The sequence below is a fragment of the Doryrhamphus excisus genome, chromosome 4, assembly GCF_030265055.1.
Source record: "Doryrhamphus excisus isolate RoL2022-K1 chromosome 4, RoL_Dexc_1.0, whole genome shotgun sequence".
NCBI classification, from domain to species: Eukaryota; Metazoa; Chordata; class Actinopteri; order Syngnathiformes; family Syngnathidae; genus Doryrhamphus; species Doryrhamphus excisus.
The window spans coordinates 12,515,770-12,533,860 of NC_080469.1; the positions used below are offsets into that span (position 1 = coordinate 12,515,770).

At 41.3% G+C, this 18,091-nt stretch overlaps 1 protein-coding gene across 4 annotated transcripts in view; it reads left to right on the top strand.

The window, feature by feature from the left end:
• Positions 1–18,091, top strand: part of slf1 (SMC5-SMC6 complex localization factor 1) — a 27,395-nt gene continuing 9,304 nt past the window's right edge. The window contains exons 1-17 of one of the 4 annotated variants that reach the window (XM_058069717.1): positions 1–152; positions 530–648; positions 721–799; positions 1,663–1,888; positions 1,973–2,126; positions 2,644–2,775; positions 2,868–2,933; positions 3,419–3,565; positions 3,768–3,937; positions 4,156–4,290; positions 5,074–5,227; positions 5,339–5,510; positions 5,586–5,731; positions 6,110–6,183; positions 9,994–10,067; positions 14,659–14,751; positions 16,452–16,634. In XM_058069717.1, coding sequence (XP_057925700.1) covers positions 538–648; positions 721–799; positions 1,663–1,888; positions 1,973–2,126; positions 2,644–2,775; positions 2,868–2,933; positions 3,419–3,565; positions 3,768–3,937; positions 4,156–4,290; positions 5,074–5,227; positions 5,339–5,510; positions 5,586–5,731; positions 6,110–6,183; positions 9,994–10,067; positions 14,659–14,751; positions 16,452–16,634 — 2,116 coding nt within the window. In that variant the 5' untranslated portion in view covers positions 1–152; positions 530–537. Of the gene's footprint in view, positions 367–529; positions 649–720; positions 800–1,662; positions 1,889–1,972; positions 2,127–2,643; positions 2,776–2,867; positions 2,934–3,418; positions 3,566–3,767; positions 3,938–4,155; positions 4,291–5,073; positions 5,228–5,338; positions 5,511–5,585; positions 5,732–6,109; positions 6,184–9,993; positions 10,068–14,658; positions 14,752–16,451; positions 16,635–18,091 lie in introns of those variants that run through there. The other 3 variants (XM_058069716.1, XM_058069715.1, XM_058069718.1) reach the window with 3 other exon arrangements.

Consider the following 18,091-nt stretch of genomic DNA (forward strand, 5'->3'; position numbering starts at 1 on the left):
TGACTCTATCTGTATAACACAGTCAAAGGAAGTGAAATCGATACACGATTAGAGACGTTTTTCTTGTTTTAAATATTTATTTGCTGGAATGAGCGCAGTGTGTTTCTGGTGATGCAACTGGGGGTTCAACCTAGAAGAGGCACCCACGTAAGGTTTGCTTGTCACCGTTGCGCAGCATTGTTTTGGAGGGAAGAGGGAAGTGATCATAGATGGAACAGGCGGCGGGAACTGGAAATCAACTCTCACGATTGCACATGAATTAAGTCATTTGATCAACTTATAGTGTTTTTTTGCAAATGCTAATGTTAAAACATTTATTCGACACCACAACATCTAAGTGATGACGTGAAGAGGATTTTCATAAAGGTAACCTTTATCAGCCCTGCAACGTTGGCTCCGTTAAATGAAATGCAAATTGGATTTTTAGCTGCACTGTGGTTAGACCTGTATAGCAGCAATTAGCTCATGCAGTTACTTTGACGACAGTCGCTTATTAACACTGACCTTGACGTTGTCTTCACTTTAACAGCTGGAATTATGGAGAGCTGCAGTCACGTCTTCCAAATCTCAGGGATCAAAATTCGTGACAAGAAGAGAGTTTTGATTCACGGCATCCATCACTTGGGTGGAAAATATATTGGGGGCTCAGTAAGCAAGAGATAAATAATTTATACCAAAGCATGTCTGGCTGTCTTAAATTCATGCTGCATTATCTTCCAGATCTTCAGGAAGGCTTGCACCCATCTTGTAGTTCCTCAAGTTTTATCCAGTGAGAAGTTTTTGGCTTCTTGTGCTGCAGGTTGGTAATGGTGAATAATATGAAGATGGCAATAGGGTTAATTAATGCACAGCTTCTCACATGGAGATACCTGAACCTCTGAAGGTACTTGTATAGACAATTGTGGGGATGGGCAAAGTTTTGACCTGTGGGCCGATCCGGTTGCTGTAACACATTCGTAACAAAGGACTACACACCAACATGCTTGGTGTGGTAATGGGCCTCAAAGCTGGTTGCCACCCTCATAAAGAAGAAAACATAACATTACCATGCAGACATGTCCGCAATGTAACGTGGTGAAGTTCGTTTCACGTTTTGGACGTTGGATATTATGGTCCGTAGCTACAGCGGTAGTTCCCCCTCACTCCGGACTGCTGTGTCATGGTGCTCGCAGAGAAGTGCGTACTCTTCCGTCTGTGAATGACGCTGAGGCATCAAAATATGGCAAGATGACTCAAATGTGCCATTGGGTCCTCAGAAGGACCCTAAACTGCCTTGCAAGGGGCCTGGCGTTAATAAAACATGAAAGTTTGCCCTGAGTAGTGTCTGTATAAACATAAACTTAAAATTAGGGAATTTACAACAGCTTCAGATGGTCACTGAGCTGAAGTCCCGTCATTTCTGTCATGCATCTCCCTTAAAGCAGCTAATAACAATATTTTAATAATGCTTGTTGATGCAGAGTTGTTAGAGAAGTAAAACATGTCATGCTTGTATCACATTTGTTGCCACTGCACTTTATATACATGCTATATCCACTGACTTGACAAAATGTGTCAACAGACCTGAGTATTTACTTATCTATTAGAAGTGTGATAGTAGACATATTTTTTTTTGTGCCATTTAAATAGTATACATTGTTGCTGCTGCTTCTCTCTTCCCAGGAAAGTGGATTGTTACTGTAAACTATGTTCTGGACAGTGTTAAGAATGGTTCCTGGCTCCCAGAGGAACCCTATGAGGTGTCCATTTCTACAGGCACCTTGTCTTCCTTCTACCCTGTCAGACAGTGGAGGGAGAAGGTGATGAGTGGGGAAATAACAGGGGCCTTCCAGGGCTGGACGGTTCTTCTCTTGATTCGAGATTCCACCCGCTCGGCCGTGTTCAAACGGTTGGTTGACACACATTGATACTAGGTTGTGATATTTAAAAAACATTGAGATTGACTAATATAATAATTTTTCGTTGTTTTCAGGCTCTTGAAAGCAGGCCATGGCAATGTATACAGCTATCCTCCTCCCTCTCATGCTTCTATCACTCATGTAATGGCCAAGCCCATTACAAAAGACGCAAGATCCCACAATGCTCCTTGCCTTCCTGTAAGCCACATTGTGCGGCACCTCTTTGGGGTAAGTAGTTATAGGTTCCTAGTAGAGATGTACGGTGCTATTGGCCGCCGATAATTATCAGTCTGATTTCAGCCTAGAAATCTGATATCGGTATCGGGATTTTCCCTTTATCAGAACCGATGAAGAGCTTGTAGCTTTAACATTACATTTGCAGAGATTGCAGCAAAATGCAGGTAACACTGTTGCTCAAAACGACCCCCTAAATAAATGTTCCAAAACAGATGTGTGTCATTTGGTTAAAAGACACACATCTCTTATGTAGTCTGCATGTCTGTATAGGGGGAGATGCATTATTTGGCAGGACATATTTTGGGTCTGCGGAGACCTGCACCCTCTTTTTATGCAATGCAGGAGGATTTTTTTTGTTCCTTTTAGATCCCCTATACGGATACCTCAGCACAGGTGTGTGTCTTAGTATCTTGCTCATATTTGTTTTGATTTAACCACTAAACCACTGTATTAAAATATGTAAGAATGTTTAATCATATTAAACAGCTGTTTTTGTTTTCTTTGGCAGAAGAATTCTTTTAACATGCATTTCAACATAACAGACGACGACGATGATGATGAAGTAAATGAGATCAGTGTTGTGGACATTGACTTCTCGGAACTAGAAGCAGAGCTCAGGGAGTTTGCCATCAAACAAGAGGTGTGCATTGCAAGTTTCATGTTAAATTGACTTTAGCGAATGCATTAGATGTATCTTACATCTAATTGTCTAATTGGAGTCTTATTCTTCAGAGGCGACCAAGACTGTTCTTCCTTGAATTTCTGGATTACCATGACCCGTATCGTCCTTTGTCACAGGTAGACATGTCTACCCACTGTTCTTGGTCCTCTATGATGGTGTACAGCTCTAAAATAAGCATGTGTTTCATCAAGATCAGGTCATTCAATTTCTTTCATGTCATATATTTCAATGAAAAGTGACATATAGAGAGAGGTCACTTCGTCTTCAGGTCACTGGTTAGTGTAACTGTCAGCTGATTGTTGCGTTTTGATTGGCATACCTATTAGCATGACTGTCCTGTCTGTATCTATCCTGAGCAGATCGCCCCCAGATTTCTATTATAAGTGCTCATGTATTCCCATTCTCTACCCTGAGAGTCCATATGCTATTTAGCAAGAACTGACAATCATGGATGACCCCAAGGAACTTTAGGTGGCCGATCACTTCCAGCTTCCATTACCCTTCTGCCCTCATCTTCCCTTCCTGCTACTGCAGTTGTCTTTTTTTATATCTATACATACATATTCCTTGTATTTCATCGCTGTTATTTCATTCTTTTAAGACTAGTGAAACGGACTTCAGCAGTGTTGGCAGTATGATAGAGTGTGGCCTCTTCATTGAAGCTTTGGACACGATTCGGAATGCAGTTTTCCCAGGGTTTCTGCCACCAGCGCCATACCTGGTCTCTCTCATCGAATACGCACAGCAGGTAGAACCAGCGTTGCCAGAAAGTGAACATTCCCAGCTGCTCTTGCTGTTGCATTAGCCTCAGGCTAGAAAACATACTGCCCAAGTTGTTCTATAACTCTGGAAGCCTCAGTGTTCTTATTGGGAATAAAATCACTGGACTAGTGTCTCTGTTTCTGTCACTCATCAAAAATATTGACACCGCTTTTTGCATTGTGTTTCAGGGCAGAGCTACAACTGTCTTCTTGCGGAGTTTCCAGCAAGTAATGCACAGGTTGCTCGTTACCAACCCACCTTGGCTCTCCCCCACCATCATGAAAAAATATTTCAGTCAGGTGTTGCAGTGTCCTTGCTGCAAGACAGGGCAGTGGCCTTTCCTAGAGACAGCCATCAGGTAAACCTTTTAATTCCACTTATCCATCCAGTTTTATTGGTATCATAATCACCCTATAATAACACTGTTTTTGGTATAAAACAAAACAAAAAAAAAACAATATCTGTAGTTTAGTCTCTATGGCACCATCCGTGCCCCTGAGTACGGAAGAGTAAATGGTATTAGAAATGTAAGTGGTGTCAACCTATGGTGGTTTTTTTCCTGTTGTGTTTGTGCAGTTACTGCCTGTCCAGTGAAGCCACTTGTCACCAGCTTCCTGGGCCGAACCTGCCAACACTTTTGCACTTCCACGGTGACCTACTGGCATTTTTTCTCAAACTCTTCCAAGGGGAACTTCACTCTATACACACTGGGTACTGACTTAACATGTGATTTTAAAAACAGCTTTGTAAAGGAGTTGTGTTTTGTATCTTGTTCCAGTCTCTTCATAGATAGAAGTCATTATTTGTCTTTGGCCACATTTTGAAAAATATATACAGTACAGTGGAACCCGCTGTCGACAGCCAACCAATTAGTACCGGTCCACCATGTTCTTCTTATTCCGAAAAGTGCCCACTTAAGTTTACATACACTGCTTTTGTTGACATTAAATTTGAGACTCCAAGCGGTTAGTCCTATGAAAAATCAATACCTTTGTCGACTTGTTCCTCATTATCACTAATAACTATGCAGGAATGGGGAAAGACAGTGTCAACAAACTGCAGTAGGCTCAAACATCCTTTAGCATCACCCATTCTCCCTATGTATCTGGTGAAAATTACAAGTAAATGTCTTAGTTTTAGCTTCAGGTGATTTGACACTGTATTACAGTCTTGTAATTGATGTGCTGATTAATGTCCGTATATATCTTCCAATGTTTTGGTAGTTTAAAGAAACGGTTTGCAATAACTGGACCATAAATGTGTGTTAAATTATTATAGGAACATTACTTTTGTTGGCATTATCACATGATCACACCTTTTGTTTGCTGTAATAAGACTGCCATCGCACTGATAGCTTGGCATCTCCATCCTGTCTCTGACAGTAAATGTCACCTTTACTGTTGTCTGTTTCTATTTACAATTGTGGCTTTGAGTGGACTTGCTAGCCACTACACTAATATCTTATCTTATCTAATATCTTCAACTCTTCCATAGCGATTTCCACCAGCTTTCAGGAGCAGCAGCCTCTCGGGTATCAACATCAGGTACATTGCTGTATGGAACCTTCTGGACTGTGTGGGAGCACTCCACGCTGTTGTCTTGTGCTGTGAAAAGGCTCATCCAGCTCACGATGCAGGCAGTCTCGGAGGTAAGTATTTTAGATTTTGGGTCAGAATGGTGGCCATCTAACATGAACACCTACTGTGTTTTTTCTCTGTTTACAAAGCTAATAGTAATATGTGGTTCATTTTCTCAAAAGGACCATGCTGAGAGGGAAGGGAAGCAGCACAAACAGCATCTGGCGAACATCCTCATTGACCTCCTGTCTGTTTTGGTGGAGTTTTGGTGTCAGCAGCACACCAAACTGAACCAGAACCTTGTGGAAAAGGGCCTGAAATACCTCGGAGAGCACTTTGCAGTCACTTGCCAAAGTAAGAAGGACAATAGACACAGTCTAGTATTGTATGTGTTCATTACAATAGCACATGTTGTGTTTTGTCTTGTAGATCTGTCTTTAGTGGTCATAACAGAGTTGGTTGCCAAAGTTTCATCCACCAGACTGAGACTTGCATTGGTGGATGCGATTTTCAGGAACATCTGTTGCAAAAATGGAATTCCGGTGGGGGATGAACCTCTCTCTCTGAAGAAAGTGGTAAGAGCATTTTTATGTCTTCCCTTTTATTTTGACTGGAGCATTTGTCTTGACCAGCATTGTAACAGTTACAACCATACTGCACTTACTGCACAGTACCATATAGCCTCATGTAGTGGCTGGGGTAATTATTTGCTCAGCTGTTGCTGGACATAGAAAGTCTTTAAGGGACCTATAGTATGCCAGGGGAAACAAGGTAGGGTTTAAAACAAATATAAAATAGTCAGTTTACCAGCTAATAACAATTCTGTCTATATCCATTAATCAACAAATAACTATAAAATACACTACAGTAACCAATGGTTCTTAATTGTAAAGGGTTTAATTAAACATGGCAGCCTCTAACTTTGTTGTGTGGGCTTGTATGACTTTTGACAGATGCTGTCTTACTTGCCTGCGCTGGAACATTTAGCTCAAAGCCCCAGCTGGACGCGCACGGACACCAACTGTGGGTAAGCTACCTTCTGCATCGCTCTGTGTTTGATTGACAGCACATTTTCTAAAACACAGGAAGAACACTGGCCAGTGTGGGTTCTTTCTGTGTTTTCAGATTTCCTCCCACATCCCAAAACCATGCTTGTTAGGAGGCTCTAAATAACACAAAGGTGTGAATGTGAGTGTGTATATTTTTTTATATGTGCCCTGTGACTGTCTGGCAACGAGTTCAGCATGTCCCCTACTCCTTGCCAGAAGTCAGCTGGGATAGACTTGCAGCTCAAAAGAGCTGGAGAGAAATTCATTCGTTAAACATACCGATTTTTACCATTTTTAGGATTCTTGTCAACCTTAGATTTGTTCACATTTCTAAAAACAAATTCATAAAATAAATAGTACACATTGAAATTATTAATTCCTAGCACAAACCATAGCTCAACATATAAGCTTTATTAAATGGCTTTGCTGTGTCGCATTTTAGCATGAACTGCCACAGAACTGTAAAAATCCTTTTGAAAAATGATGGCGTACTGTGACAGTAATTGGTGCATGTCACTTTTTAACACTCCTATTGTCATGCAAGTGTAAGAACAGTTAGACCATAGTGTTCTCAATTATTTTGTGCCTTGTCCTCCCTGGGGCACAGAAATGTCTTTCCCCTCAAATACTATTGAGAAACCGACTTAGATTTATGGGATGTCTGATATTGTCCAACTCTAAATTTACGTTACCAACATGTGTGACATGACATATTAACATGACATATCTCCAATGGTGGAATAAACACATGTGTGTTGGAAATGGCCCAAACAGAAAAACACAGCCAGCTTTATGCCATTTAATTTTTACATAGCACTTTTAGTGCAGGAGGAACTTCAGACAGTTGTTAAAAAAACAAAACAAAACAAAAAAACGCAGAAATCAATCTTAAGTCAATGACACTACTAGTCAGTTTGTCACGCAATGATAATTTAGCAAACAAGTAAATGAGAAAAATCACATTTTTGCAATGGAGCTCATGTGTTGATCGGCGCATTCAAAACAAGAAACTTTTCCATAACAACCTACACAACGGCAAAATGGCATATCAGGAGGGAATATATGTAATAACACTTGCTTCCTTCTTTGTCCTATGAATGCGTGACTCCAAGCAGGGGAAAAAAGTCTAATATTTTTTGTAACACCTGTACTGTTTTTTTTCAGGGGCATAATTTTCCAACAAGTTTAGGTCAAATTTGAAATTGTACAACCTTCACTGGGATTCTCTCTATTCACTGAGAATGGAAAGGGTGAGGGTCTGATGTACAGTATCTATAATTATTCATTCATTCATTCATTTTCTACCGCTTTTTCCTTACGAGGGTCGCGGGGGGTGCTGGAGCCTATCCCAGCTGTCTTCGGGTGAGAGGTGGGGTACACCCTGGACTGGTCGCCAGCCAATCACAGGGCTATCTATAATTAGTGCCATGTAAATCAGAAAACAACCAAGAGTCCGTTCTACCTCCACTTTCAAGTTTGTCCCTGCAGAAGCTTTGCCTTTCAAAAGGCTTATGGTAAAAGGAACAGAGCAGGGAGAAACGTGAGTGAGAAGGAACAAAAGAACACCTGGAGAGAGGTGTGTGTGTGTGCGCGCATGTGTGTGTGAGAGAAGGAGAGACAGAGAAGGGGGGTGAAGAGCAGAGATGCGTGGAGGGAGAGAGGCAAATGGAGGTCAGACGAAGCATGAGGAGTTGGCATGTGATGGGTCATGCCCAGGTCTGATCTTATCAGTGCATGTTGGCTGACAGGAGGGGTGCAAAGGGAGCCTAGAGACACCCCCCCACCACCACCACCGCTGCCACCACATCCCCATTCACCGACGAAGTCTCTGAGGGTCTTTGTGTATGACCGCCGACTCAGCTTTCACCCTCCTCTCCCACCTCTCTCAATCCTCCCTCGCATACTAAATCTTTATTCACCATCTTGAATGTTGAATTACACACACATACACACATATCTTTTTGTCCACCATACCAGACAGCTGCTGTTCTGCCAGCAGGTAGTTGGCCTAAAGAAGGGCAGGAGTCATCAGGGAGCAGGTTCATGTAAAGGCTACTAGTTCATGCTCTGGCTACATTCTACCTCTCTCATTCCCATCACTTCTCACCTCTTCTTTATTTTTCTCCTCCTCCTCCTCGTCTCCAAAGCTCATGGTTTGTTCGTTCACACATGAGGAGAGATGAACGAGCAAAAGGCAATGTGCGTGGAGGAGATAAAGCAGTGCCGAGGGCCACGCGCAATCATTTGACCCTGAATGAAAGAACAGAATTAAAATGACAAAGTGTGTGATGAATTGAGAACAGAAACCCAAAGGAAATCTTGTTTCCTCCATTTCATGGCTGAAGGTTGCTTTTATGTACTGTATTTATTTAAGGAGCTCTCATAATCAATTAAGACATCTTTTGTCTGAAAATCTGACACGACTCAATTTCTTCACTGTCTTGGTTAGAGACATTTACAAAAGGGCACCGCTATGACTCAGTCTAAGTATTTTAGGAAGTAAAATATAACCTTTATTTATTGTTATAGCAATTGTCACACAAAGCATTTAGCAAATGTCAAATATAACTAGAGGACAAATGTTTTCAATTTCATCATCTATATTTAGAATATAATGTGAAACTACAGAAATAGATGCTGTGAAGAATTTCTGATGGTATTTAACGTGTGGAGCAGGACTACGACCTTGTTCGTCACACAGTTAAAACACACAGAAAGTGAAATAAAGCACTTTGGTGCCAAATACACTGCTCTGTAGACTGTGGAGGTCAGGTCCGCAAATTGGGGTCCTTTTTTTGGAAGTTAAAGGTGCTGTCGGCCTTGATTAGATACTGCACGGGATGTGAATATGCTGCCCTCTTAATGCACCGATGATGCAAGCCACACCCAACACATATGTGTGTTTGTTATGTTTGTTCAGCCAAGTTCACGAACTAATGTCAGCTATTATAGGATGTATAGCCTATCACAGGCCCTTCTTAGAGTAGGCTGTCAAGGGTGCACACACATGGAACTGTCTAAGAACCTCTTCATCGACCAGTCTTCATGGACAAGGTGCACATGGGTGACTCGTCTTCACTTATCGACTCTCTTACCCTCTCAAACAAACATACAGCCTTGTCCTTACTGATAACAGACAATGTGACATGATGTATTTCCTCCTCACTGCTGAGTCCTTGCCTAACTCCTGAAACACGCCAATTATCAGCGAACAGGCCGCCTCCCTATAATACTGATGGCATCCTGCTTCAACGCCACACAAACACATACAGTACATACACACAGCTGTCAGACTCCATGCAGGCAGATCTCACATACCCGCATGGAAAACTAGTGACAGCCCGCAGCTATTAGCACGCCACTACTTTGAAGAGGCTTCACTTTCTTTGACTACTTATTCATCATAATATGCTTGCTCGCATCGAATTCACTCTGCCCATGTTTGAGGCGTTAAGTAGGAGGAAAAGTGCTCTGCAGAAAGTGTGCGTGCATGCGTGTGTGTGCCAAACAATAAGGGGGTGTGTAAGATAGTGTTAGATTTGATGTAATACAAAGCTATGAGCAATTCATTTGCTAATGGGGATTGATGGATGTTCCCCCAATGTCTCCACCCTGCCATAGCTTAATGGTGGTCATTGAAACTTTAGTCTTGTTAATGTGAATCATGGATAGTTTCTTTTTGAATTATTAATGTGGATCATGGGTGGTTTCCTTTTGAATTAGTACTGGGTGTATTCATGCCTGTTTCCATAAAAATCCATAGACTGTGTCCTTTGTGTCCTGTCCAGAACTCTGAGCCCAGTGGAGAATGAATCGGAGAAAGAATGCATCCCAAGAGGTCTGAACAGAGTTAATGCAGCAGGTAGAGCTCTCTCTCTGTATCTCTCGCTCTCTCTTTCTCACTCGCACACATACACACACAAACCACTGCTGCCAATGTAGCTGCACATTTGCAAGGAGCAGGCTTTTAATGGACTGATGCACTGCACTGGGTCATCAGTAAAGAGAGCCCTGATGGTGGTGTCATCACTTTAAGTTTAATGAAGAGCACATAATGCATGGAGATGCTCTGCTTCATATTTGTCTGCTGCGAGGACAATTTTGAAGCCTACTAAGACCTGTTGGTTTGGACTGTGCTACCACACTGTCACTCACATATACCACTCTTGCTTGTTTGGCATTACTGTGCATATCAACTGCATTTTGTTCTCATTTTAATAATGTGAGGCCGAACATTTGTAACTGGTATACAACTAAAGAAAATAAAGTAATATAAATATACAGTATGTTACATACTTACTGTAAGTGCAGCTCATTTTACAGTGCACATTGTTTACTTATTGTTTCCTATGTTGTACTGATCAAATGTATCAATGTGTATCAAATAACCAAACGGCAGCTAATTTTTGCATAAGAGATCAAGCAGACTCCGAGCCATAGTTCCCTAACTATAGGGACATGTGCCAACAAGGCAGACATTGAGGATCTTTTACATGGGGTGCACTTGCAGTTGCCATACTGAACAGCCAGGACAGAAAAAACACCACTTTTGTTGCTGTACACAGTAATTTCCATTTTGGATTCTATGGTAATCATCACACTTTCCCTGTTAGTGCAGAAAACACAAAAGACAAATCAAATAAATTAGGGCTGCAGCTATCAAAGTCAAGATAATTGTCAAATATTTGCCACTACATATTTTTATTTTCTATATTTTTTGGAAGTAGGCTTGAAGGCATTCTCCGTGGACCACTGATTTTTAGTTGAAAAATTAGATTAGAATTATATTAAAATTAGATTTCATGTTCAAATTTTAAAGGCACTGCTGTAATGTATCAGAAAAGAAAAGGCATGGACATCACCAAACAACGCTGCATATTAACGTGAACTGTTTTCTCTCACGTCTCCTTTAGTGGCGCATTAAATGCAGCAATTAGCAGAGCGCTGAAGATATACAGCAGCTACATTGGTGGAACTTCCTGCAATTATAGCCGTGGTACTTAGTGTGAACTCTCGAAGGTGTCAGAGCTCATATCTCCCCCGCTCCACCTGATCAGAAAGGCCCCATGCTGGAGGGGAGGTGGGTGAAGAGGAGCAGTGGAGAGGGAATGGGAGCTAGGGAGCACAGAGGCTTTTGCCGTGTGTTGTTTTTCCGCTACGTGATCTCTATACCGATGCGGTCTGCATTAATTTTTGATGAACCATCGGCACAGCATCCTCCCCTCTCGCCCTCTCATCCCCTTCCTCCCCCCCTTTGCCTCCTTTCTTTCACAGCTACTTTCACCCACATGTATAAACTTGCTTGGCTTATACGCGGCATTCTGCTTCCGTGTCGCCTCCCTGGAACCCTGTTGTCTTTGTCAAAGTAGCAGACAGACGAGGGTTCTGGGAATTTTATTTTTATTTTTTTGGTGTGGGGGTGCGGGGGAGGCACCTCTCTGTTTGAGTTACATATTTGCTTTTGGATGCTCAGCAGAGATTTCCAAGTGTAAAATGTGTTGCAGAATAGTTTGTGTTAAGCTTTGGGACGCACTGCAAACAAAATCAAAATTCACACAATAGCTTATGATACGATTTGTACTTCATATAAAACGCTTCAGTTAGTTAGTTAACAACATTTTAAAATTCAAGTGAATATACATAATATATTAATATAATAAGTGAACATTTTCCTTTCTACCCGCAAACCTAGTGAGGAGAAGCAGAATAGAAAATGTATGGATTAAATTATGTAAAGATCCAAATAGGTCCCCACCTTGAGCAACCCTGCCAACTTGTCAGCATTTCAAGGTAAAACTCCACCATGTAACACAAAAGCCATACTAAGCCACTTACAGATGTTACATTTACAGTTAAGCATGCTAAAATTATCCTTTAGAAATGTCTATACAGTTAATGAAGGTTTATGGGAACAGATATTGACCAACGTCCAGAAACAGATTGTATTTGACTTGGTAGCGTTCACTTTATTTTTACAACATGAACTCATTTGGCGTTCATCGTTTCATACTGTATGTTCCATCACATGTAAACTAGCATGTCGTCATTGTTCATAGTGCCAGCCTTAGCTGCTGTCTTGAAATAGTATTAAATACATGAAAATGTCATAAATAGCTGGACCAGAATACTTTTCCAACACATTCTAGTCAAAAAGGGATTTTTTTAGTGGCTTCCAGCAGCTTTTAGGTTCAATAACTGGTGGGTCAGTCAACACTTAACAGAAGTGCAGCATGCTGACTGAGGGATATAAAGAGCAATGCATACTTTTCCCATTCCTATTAAAGTGTGAAACTGAGAATTTATAGAAAGGACAGGCAGATTTATCCTTTCCGTGCTTGTAAATGCTGAGTGTGCAGTTACCCCAATAATAGAAGTGTTGTATCCAAATTGTCCAAATTGGAGCTATTAAAGTGATTTAACAGAGCGTGGATTGGCCCTGGCATTTGCGGGAATGTGTACAAATGCGGTGTAGTGGAATGGGTGTTTAATCACAGCGTTTTAGAGCTTGGTAATGGCACACAAGTCTGCATGGAACTCTGATGTAGCCCACAGTACTGAGACTACAGGTCTGGTCCAAGCTCCACCCCCTCTTTGTAGATGGGTCCAAGATTGGAAATATCTCTTGTAAATGGTCTATCACCAAAAAATTAAAAGACTAGTAAACTGTTACGACCTCAATTTTGAAAAAAGACTCACAATACAACAAATGAAACATTTCTTACACTAGTTATGTAATGCAGAATGTGGTAGAGCTTAAACATTTGCACTTGCATTGTCATTCATTTTGGATTAACTTGTTTTTAGTGCTTGAATAATAAATGCAATGCACTGGCAAGTTTTGACCCAGTGTTGAAGGTGTTGTGTTTGGTAATATAAATAAAATGTAAAATATAAGGGTGTTCCAATCAGAATTTTACGCTGCTGCTACCAATATGATAATCCATGAGTGAATCGGTCGATACCAATACCCATCACATACATTGTGAGAGCTACGATTACCAGGGCTTTGTAGCTGCTGCTTGATCACAAGCCTCAAACTCACCACACCCTGCCAAGTGCATGCCCCTAAATGCCACACCAGTCACAGCTTTTCAAAGCGCCACCAAGGTGAGACAGTTTTGAGGCACGTTTTGCAGAGTGCAGAGCTTATATCACTCTCACGAAGATGGGAGGTCCCACACATGGCATGCATGGTTGTTGTGGATGCTGCAGTGGGGGGCGGAGCTGATTGGTGGAGGGGATCAGCGTTTTAAAGCAAGTATCAACCGATGTCGATACCGTCCTTTTTCACTGATATCGGCCGATCAATCAGAGCTCCCCTACTAAAATTATATTGATTGAGTACAGGTGGAACAAAGAATGAGGTCTGTTCCTGTGAAGCATTGTTAATCCAATTTCAACCCAGTAGCAATATATAATTGCTTAGTAGGCTTTACGTATATTGTAGGTTGCATTTTGTCTAATTACTAAACAAAAGGTGTACAATATCCCACTGTTCTTTTGTATGCAGCCCTCTTATGTATAAAGTTTGGGCACACTATCCGAAAGGAGAGAAATTCTTTAAGACATTTTTGCCAACATTCCTCCCACCCCCCACCCAAGCTTTGAAACATGTCCACTTTCCACCTGTTTCCCTGCTTCCACTCACCCAGCAGCACCCTCTTGTCTTTTTGCCTGTGCGCACTGGAGTGGAGCCCCTTGTACAGGCTGCGTTAGTAAAGCATTTACTTGAGCCTTTGCAGTCCTGTATTAACCTGCCAAGCACAGAGTCACTCATGCTTGGCCTTTAACTTCCCTCTGAAGTTCAGCCATACATAAAAAAGGGGCTCTCCGGCCCACTAATATATGCCTGATTTAAAATTGCATCAAAGGAAGTGAGGGATAGGGTACATATTGAGGGTGAAATAAAATAATGTTTAAAAATGTCAATGCAAATCCTCGAGGATGTCATTGGGCACACTGTTAAGATTGCTGATTAAAAAACACATGGCGATAATGACCCAGGATTGGTAAGGAATCCCTTTGGAGGCTTTGTGCATGGGCTGTCTACCAGAACTGGCTTTCAAATAGCAATACTGGAACAAGCAGACAGGGACTTTACACTTTATTCATCCCCTCACCGCCGACTCCGGCATTTGTTGTGCAGTTAGAATCTTGAGAAAAGAACTGTTCATGTATCAATTTCAGTCCTTCCTTTTTTGTTCCCGTTAACGCTCTCCACCTTTTTTTCTAATCATTCTTAATATACATCCTTATTGGTGGGTAGCACTTTTGTAGATCATGCTTTTTTTTCTTTTTTGATGGTCGCAATTTGTTTTGCTTTTTTATTCACCATAAAGGACAATGGGCATATCATAATTGTGGATTCTCTCTTTTCTGCCTTTTTTTCTTTTTTGGGTGTGTTGGTCCGTTTTGTGTGTGTGTGTGTTTGTGTTTGTGTGTCCTGGTTGAAGGAGAGACCCTCCTCCACAGAGCCTGCAAGAGAAACCAAGTGGAGACGGTGCTTCAGATCCTGGCGCTCCCTGGCACCGATGTCAACGTTAAGGGTAAGACCTTCTTTCTCATGTTCACTTCTGTCTTAACAGTCATCCCCTCAACAACAATATTAACACTTTGTGTAGCGGGCAAATAAGGATGGATTAGGCATATGCGGACGTCATCGACAAAGTCAACCTTTTGCAGAAATGTTAAAGGGTGTGTCTTAGAGAGGGAGCTGAGCTGGAAACGCTCGGGTTTGTAGATGTCCGCTGCCTTATGCTATTTAGTACTGGCTTTTCTTTCGTCTGTTTCATCGGTCAAATATAATTACTTGTTCTCCATTTATGGAAATGTGCTGTTTTGCAAGGTTTCTGCCAGTCTGTAATCACACTTTAATAGAAATTAACTTGGCTCTCAGTAGGGGATTATGTAAGAGGTGAGGTTCAATTTATAACCATGTTGTCTGCCAAAAGGAGGCCCATGTTTGTTGGAGCAGAACACTTGGTTGTAATACTCCACTAATGGGATAGGCTTTGTGTTGAGGCTCACTTGTCTGTATCAATGAATGTTTGCCACGTTTAAAGGTTTTAATTTGGATTGGTGGAAATATTTTTTTTGCTATTAGAATTATTTTTGTGATTATATTTACTGTGTGGTGGTGTTTTTTGAGGGGGCTAGTTGATGTAATTATCTTATTTGCTTAAATAACCATGACACATGTGCATGTCATTTTTTTATGGACACTATGGGCATACATATCATCAACATTTACATTTGAAATATGGATACTTTCTTTAAATAGCCAACTTATGAGCAAGCACACCACTATCTGTATCTGTTCACCCATTTAAGTTATCTGTATCTTTACTTGGAGTGGGCGGGGCATTAACCGGAAGTGGTCATGGTTTAACCAGAAATGTGTGGGGATTACTTCAGTACATTATTAGTCTGGAATTGACATGCGTAGTTCAGAACTTGTTATAATTATTGTTATTTTGCTATATGTGTATAAGTGATATGTAAGAATTTTTTTATGGTCTGTGTGAATTTGGTGAGTTATGCAAACATGCAATGGATGCAAATAGGCACATAATCTGTCAGCCACTGTATTTTTCTCAAAAACAGCATTCAATACAGTACTTCAAGCAAAGTTTTCTAAGTGACTTAGTCTCACCAGCCAAAGAGAGCAGACGGGAAAACAACCATTGGCAGATGCAACGGGCCGTATATACAGCTCTCTTGTGAAATGCGCTGTGTACGAAACAATTTTAAGATTGCAAAGTGCATATTGCAACTTATTGAGAGGGGTATAATATTTGACCATAGCGGCTACTGTGCAGGTGTACCTAATGTTGTGGCCAGTAAATGCGGCAGTCAACCGGTTACTGTTACCGCTACCTGTGTAAAGCCAACTGATAATTAACAAAATGATTATATTGTAAGTAGCACACCGGTTTTATGATGACTTAATTGAATAAGGCAAATATACACCCCTGATGCATAAATGACTGACGCAACACAAGCCTGCACAGTGCTGTTCTGTCAAATGCACCGCGTACGTTACAAGACAAGTTTACTAAGTAACTTTTAGATACAAACCGAAATAAAGACAAGCTGAAGAAAACCTAATAATGTCGAGGTGGTGGATTTTCTCAAGCTGCAGCTCCTCCCACGAAGCCTTTGAAGCTGTTTAAATTCTATTTAGTACCTTAAAATATATTTTAAGGTATAACAATGTGTTTTATCTGTGTTTTTGTTGACTATGTAGACCATGCAGGGTGGACACCTCTACATGAAGCATGCAACCACGGCAGCACCGCATGTGTGGAAGCTTTGCTAAGTCACCGGCCTGCCCCACTCATTAATTATGTGGTGGGCGGAGTCAGCCCTCTGCACGACGCCGTGCTCAACGGACATCTGGACATCGCCAAAATGCTTCTTGAGACTGCAGGTGTGTCAACTTTATTGTTTACTGTTGGAAAAACTGACGATTTGGCTACCTACAATCCACAGAAAAGGAAAAGATGTGCTTTTGTGCTACATAGGGCTTTTGGATAATGGGCAAAATAACAAAAAGTGCAGTTTTACTTTAAAGGAAAACCAATGGCTGCAGAATCCAAACTATGGGTCAAGGTGAGTCAGACTATATCCAGCTGGAATGTCTCATCGTCTCGCACAATTTTGGGCTCCGTCCCCACCAAAGAAGTGACACCCAATGTCCAAAGAACCAGATTTGGAAGCCAAATTCCCTAAAATTTGTGTGATTAGGAATTCAACCACAACATCTATCCACATCTATTCCAGTTGACTTTTGGCTCAAGGTGGAGTACACCTTGGACTGGTCACCAGTTAATTACAGGACACACACAGGCCAACAACCATTTACACTCACATTCACACCTATGGACAATTTGGAATCTCAGGAAGATACAGTCTGCCTCGGTGGTTAGTGGTTATAAAAGACCAGCAATTTAAACAAGATTGTGTTCAACCATTAAAGTAAGCTATTTAAAGAACCTCAATACTACGTTTTGTGCAAAATTCTACAAATTAAGAGTGTGTAAGTGTGATGTGGGGGGGCTGTAAAATCTACTGCGTTGATCACCTCTGCCTCTTCACGCTTTGACTAATTAGGGTTAATTTGATTCCACTTGATTCCCATTAACACATGTAGGTATTCTGTCCTCAAAAAATAAATTAGACTGGGATTGTTTGCCCTGGAGAGGAAACAAAGCTCGCTTCCTCCCTTTTTTTTTTTCTTCATCAGAAACAGGAGATTGAGGGAATTAAAAGAGGTCAGAGGAAGAAGACGCAACTATAGAAAGCTATGTGTAAAAAAAACATTCTCAAGATTGAAGAGTGTGCGTGTAGGTGTGTGCATGTGTTTTTGCATGCGACATCTCGCCTGCCGTCTAGGTCATGTCTTCTCCTAGGGATGAAGCGTGTGGACCAAAAAAAAAAAAAAAGAAATAACATTTAAAAGAAGCATTGAGGAGAGAAGGAGCTGCAGGCTTCTACATTCAACCTGTCTCCTGACTGTCTACTGTTTGCTCACACTTGATGGCCTTCTTGTCTTGCGGCTTTTGAGGAGGCGGCCCTCTTGACTGCAGGCTTCAGCGTCTCTTGTGGGCTCTTTTGCTTCAGCGTCTCTTGTGAGCTCTTTTGCTAAACCATGGACATTTTTGACTGATGTACTTCTTGTCTTTTTCTCAAAGTTTTGGCTTGAGGGGACACAGCCGACCTGGTTACTGTAGCCGTTGTTTTGTTGTTTAAAAAAAACAAAAAACAAACCTTATTAACTATTTGCCATGGAGAGACACACTGTCCCTTGATAACAAACAGACTAGTGGGCCATTTTCTCTTTCTTCTTTATCCTAGTGCCTGCTAGACCTCTGATTTTTTTTTCAC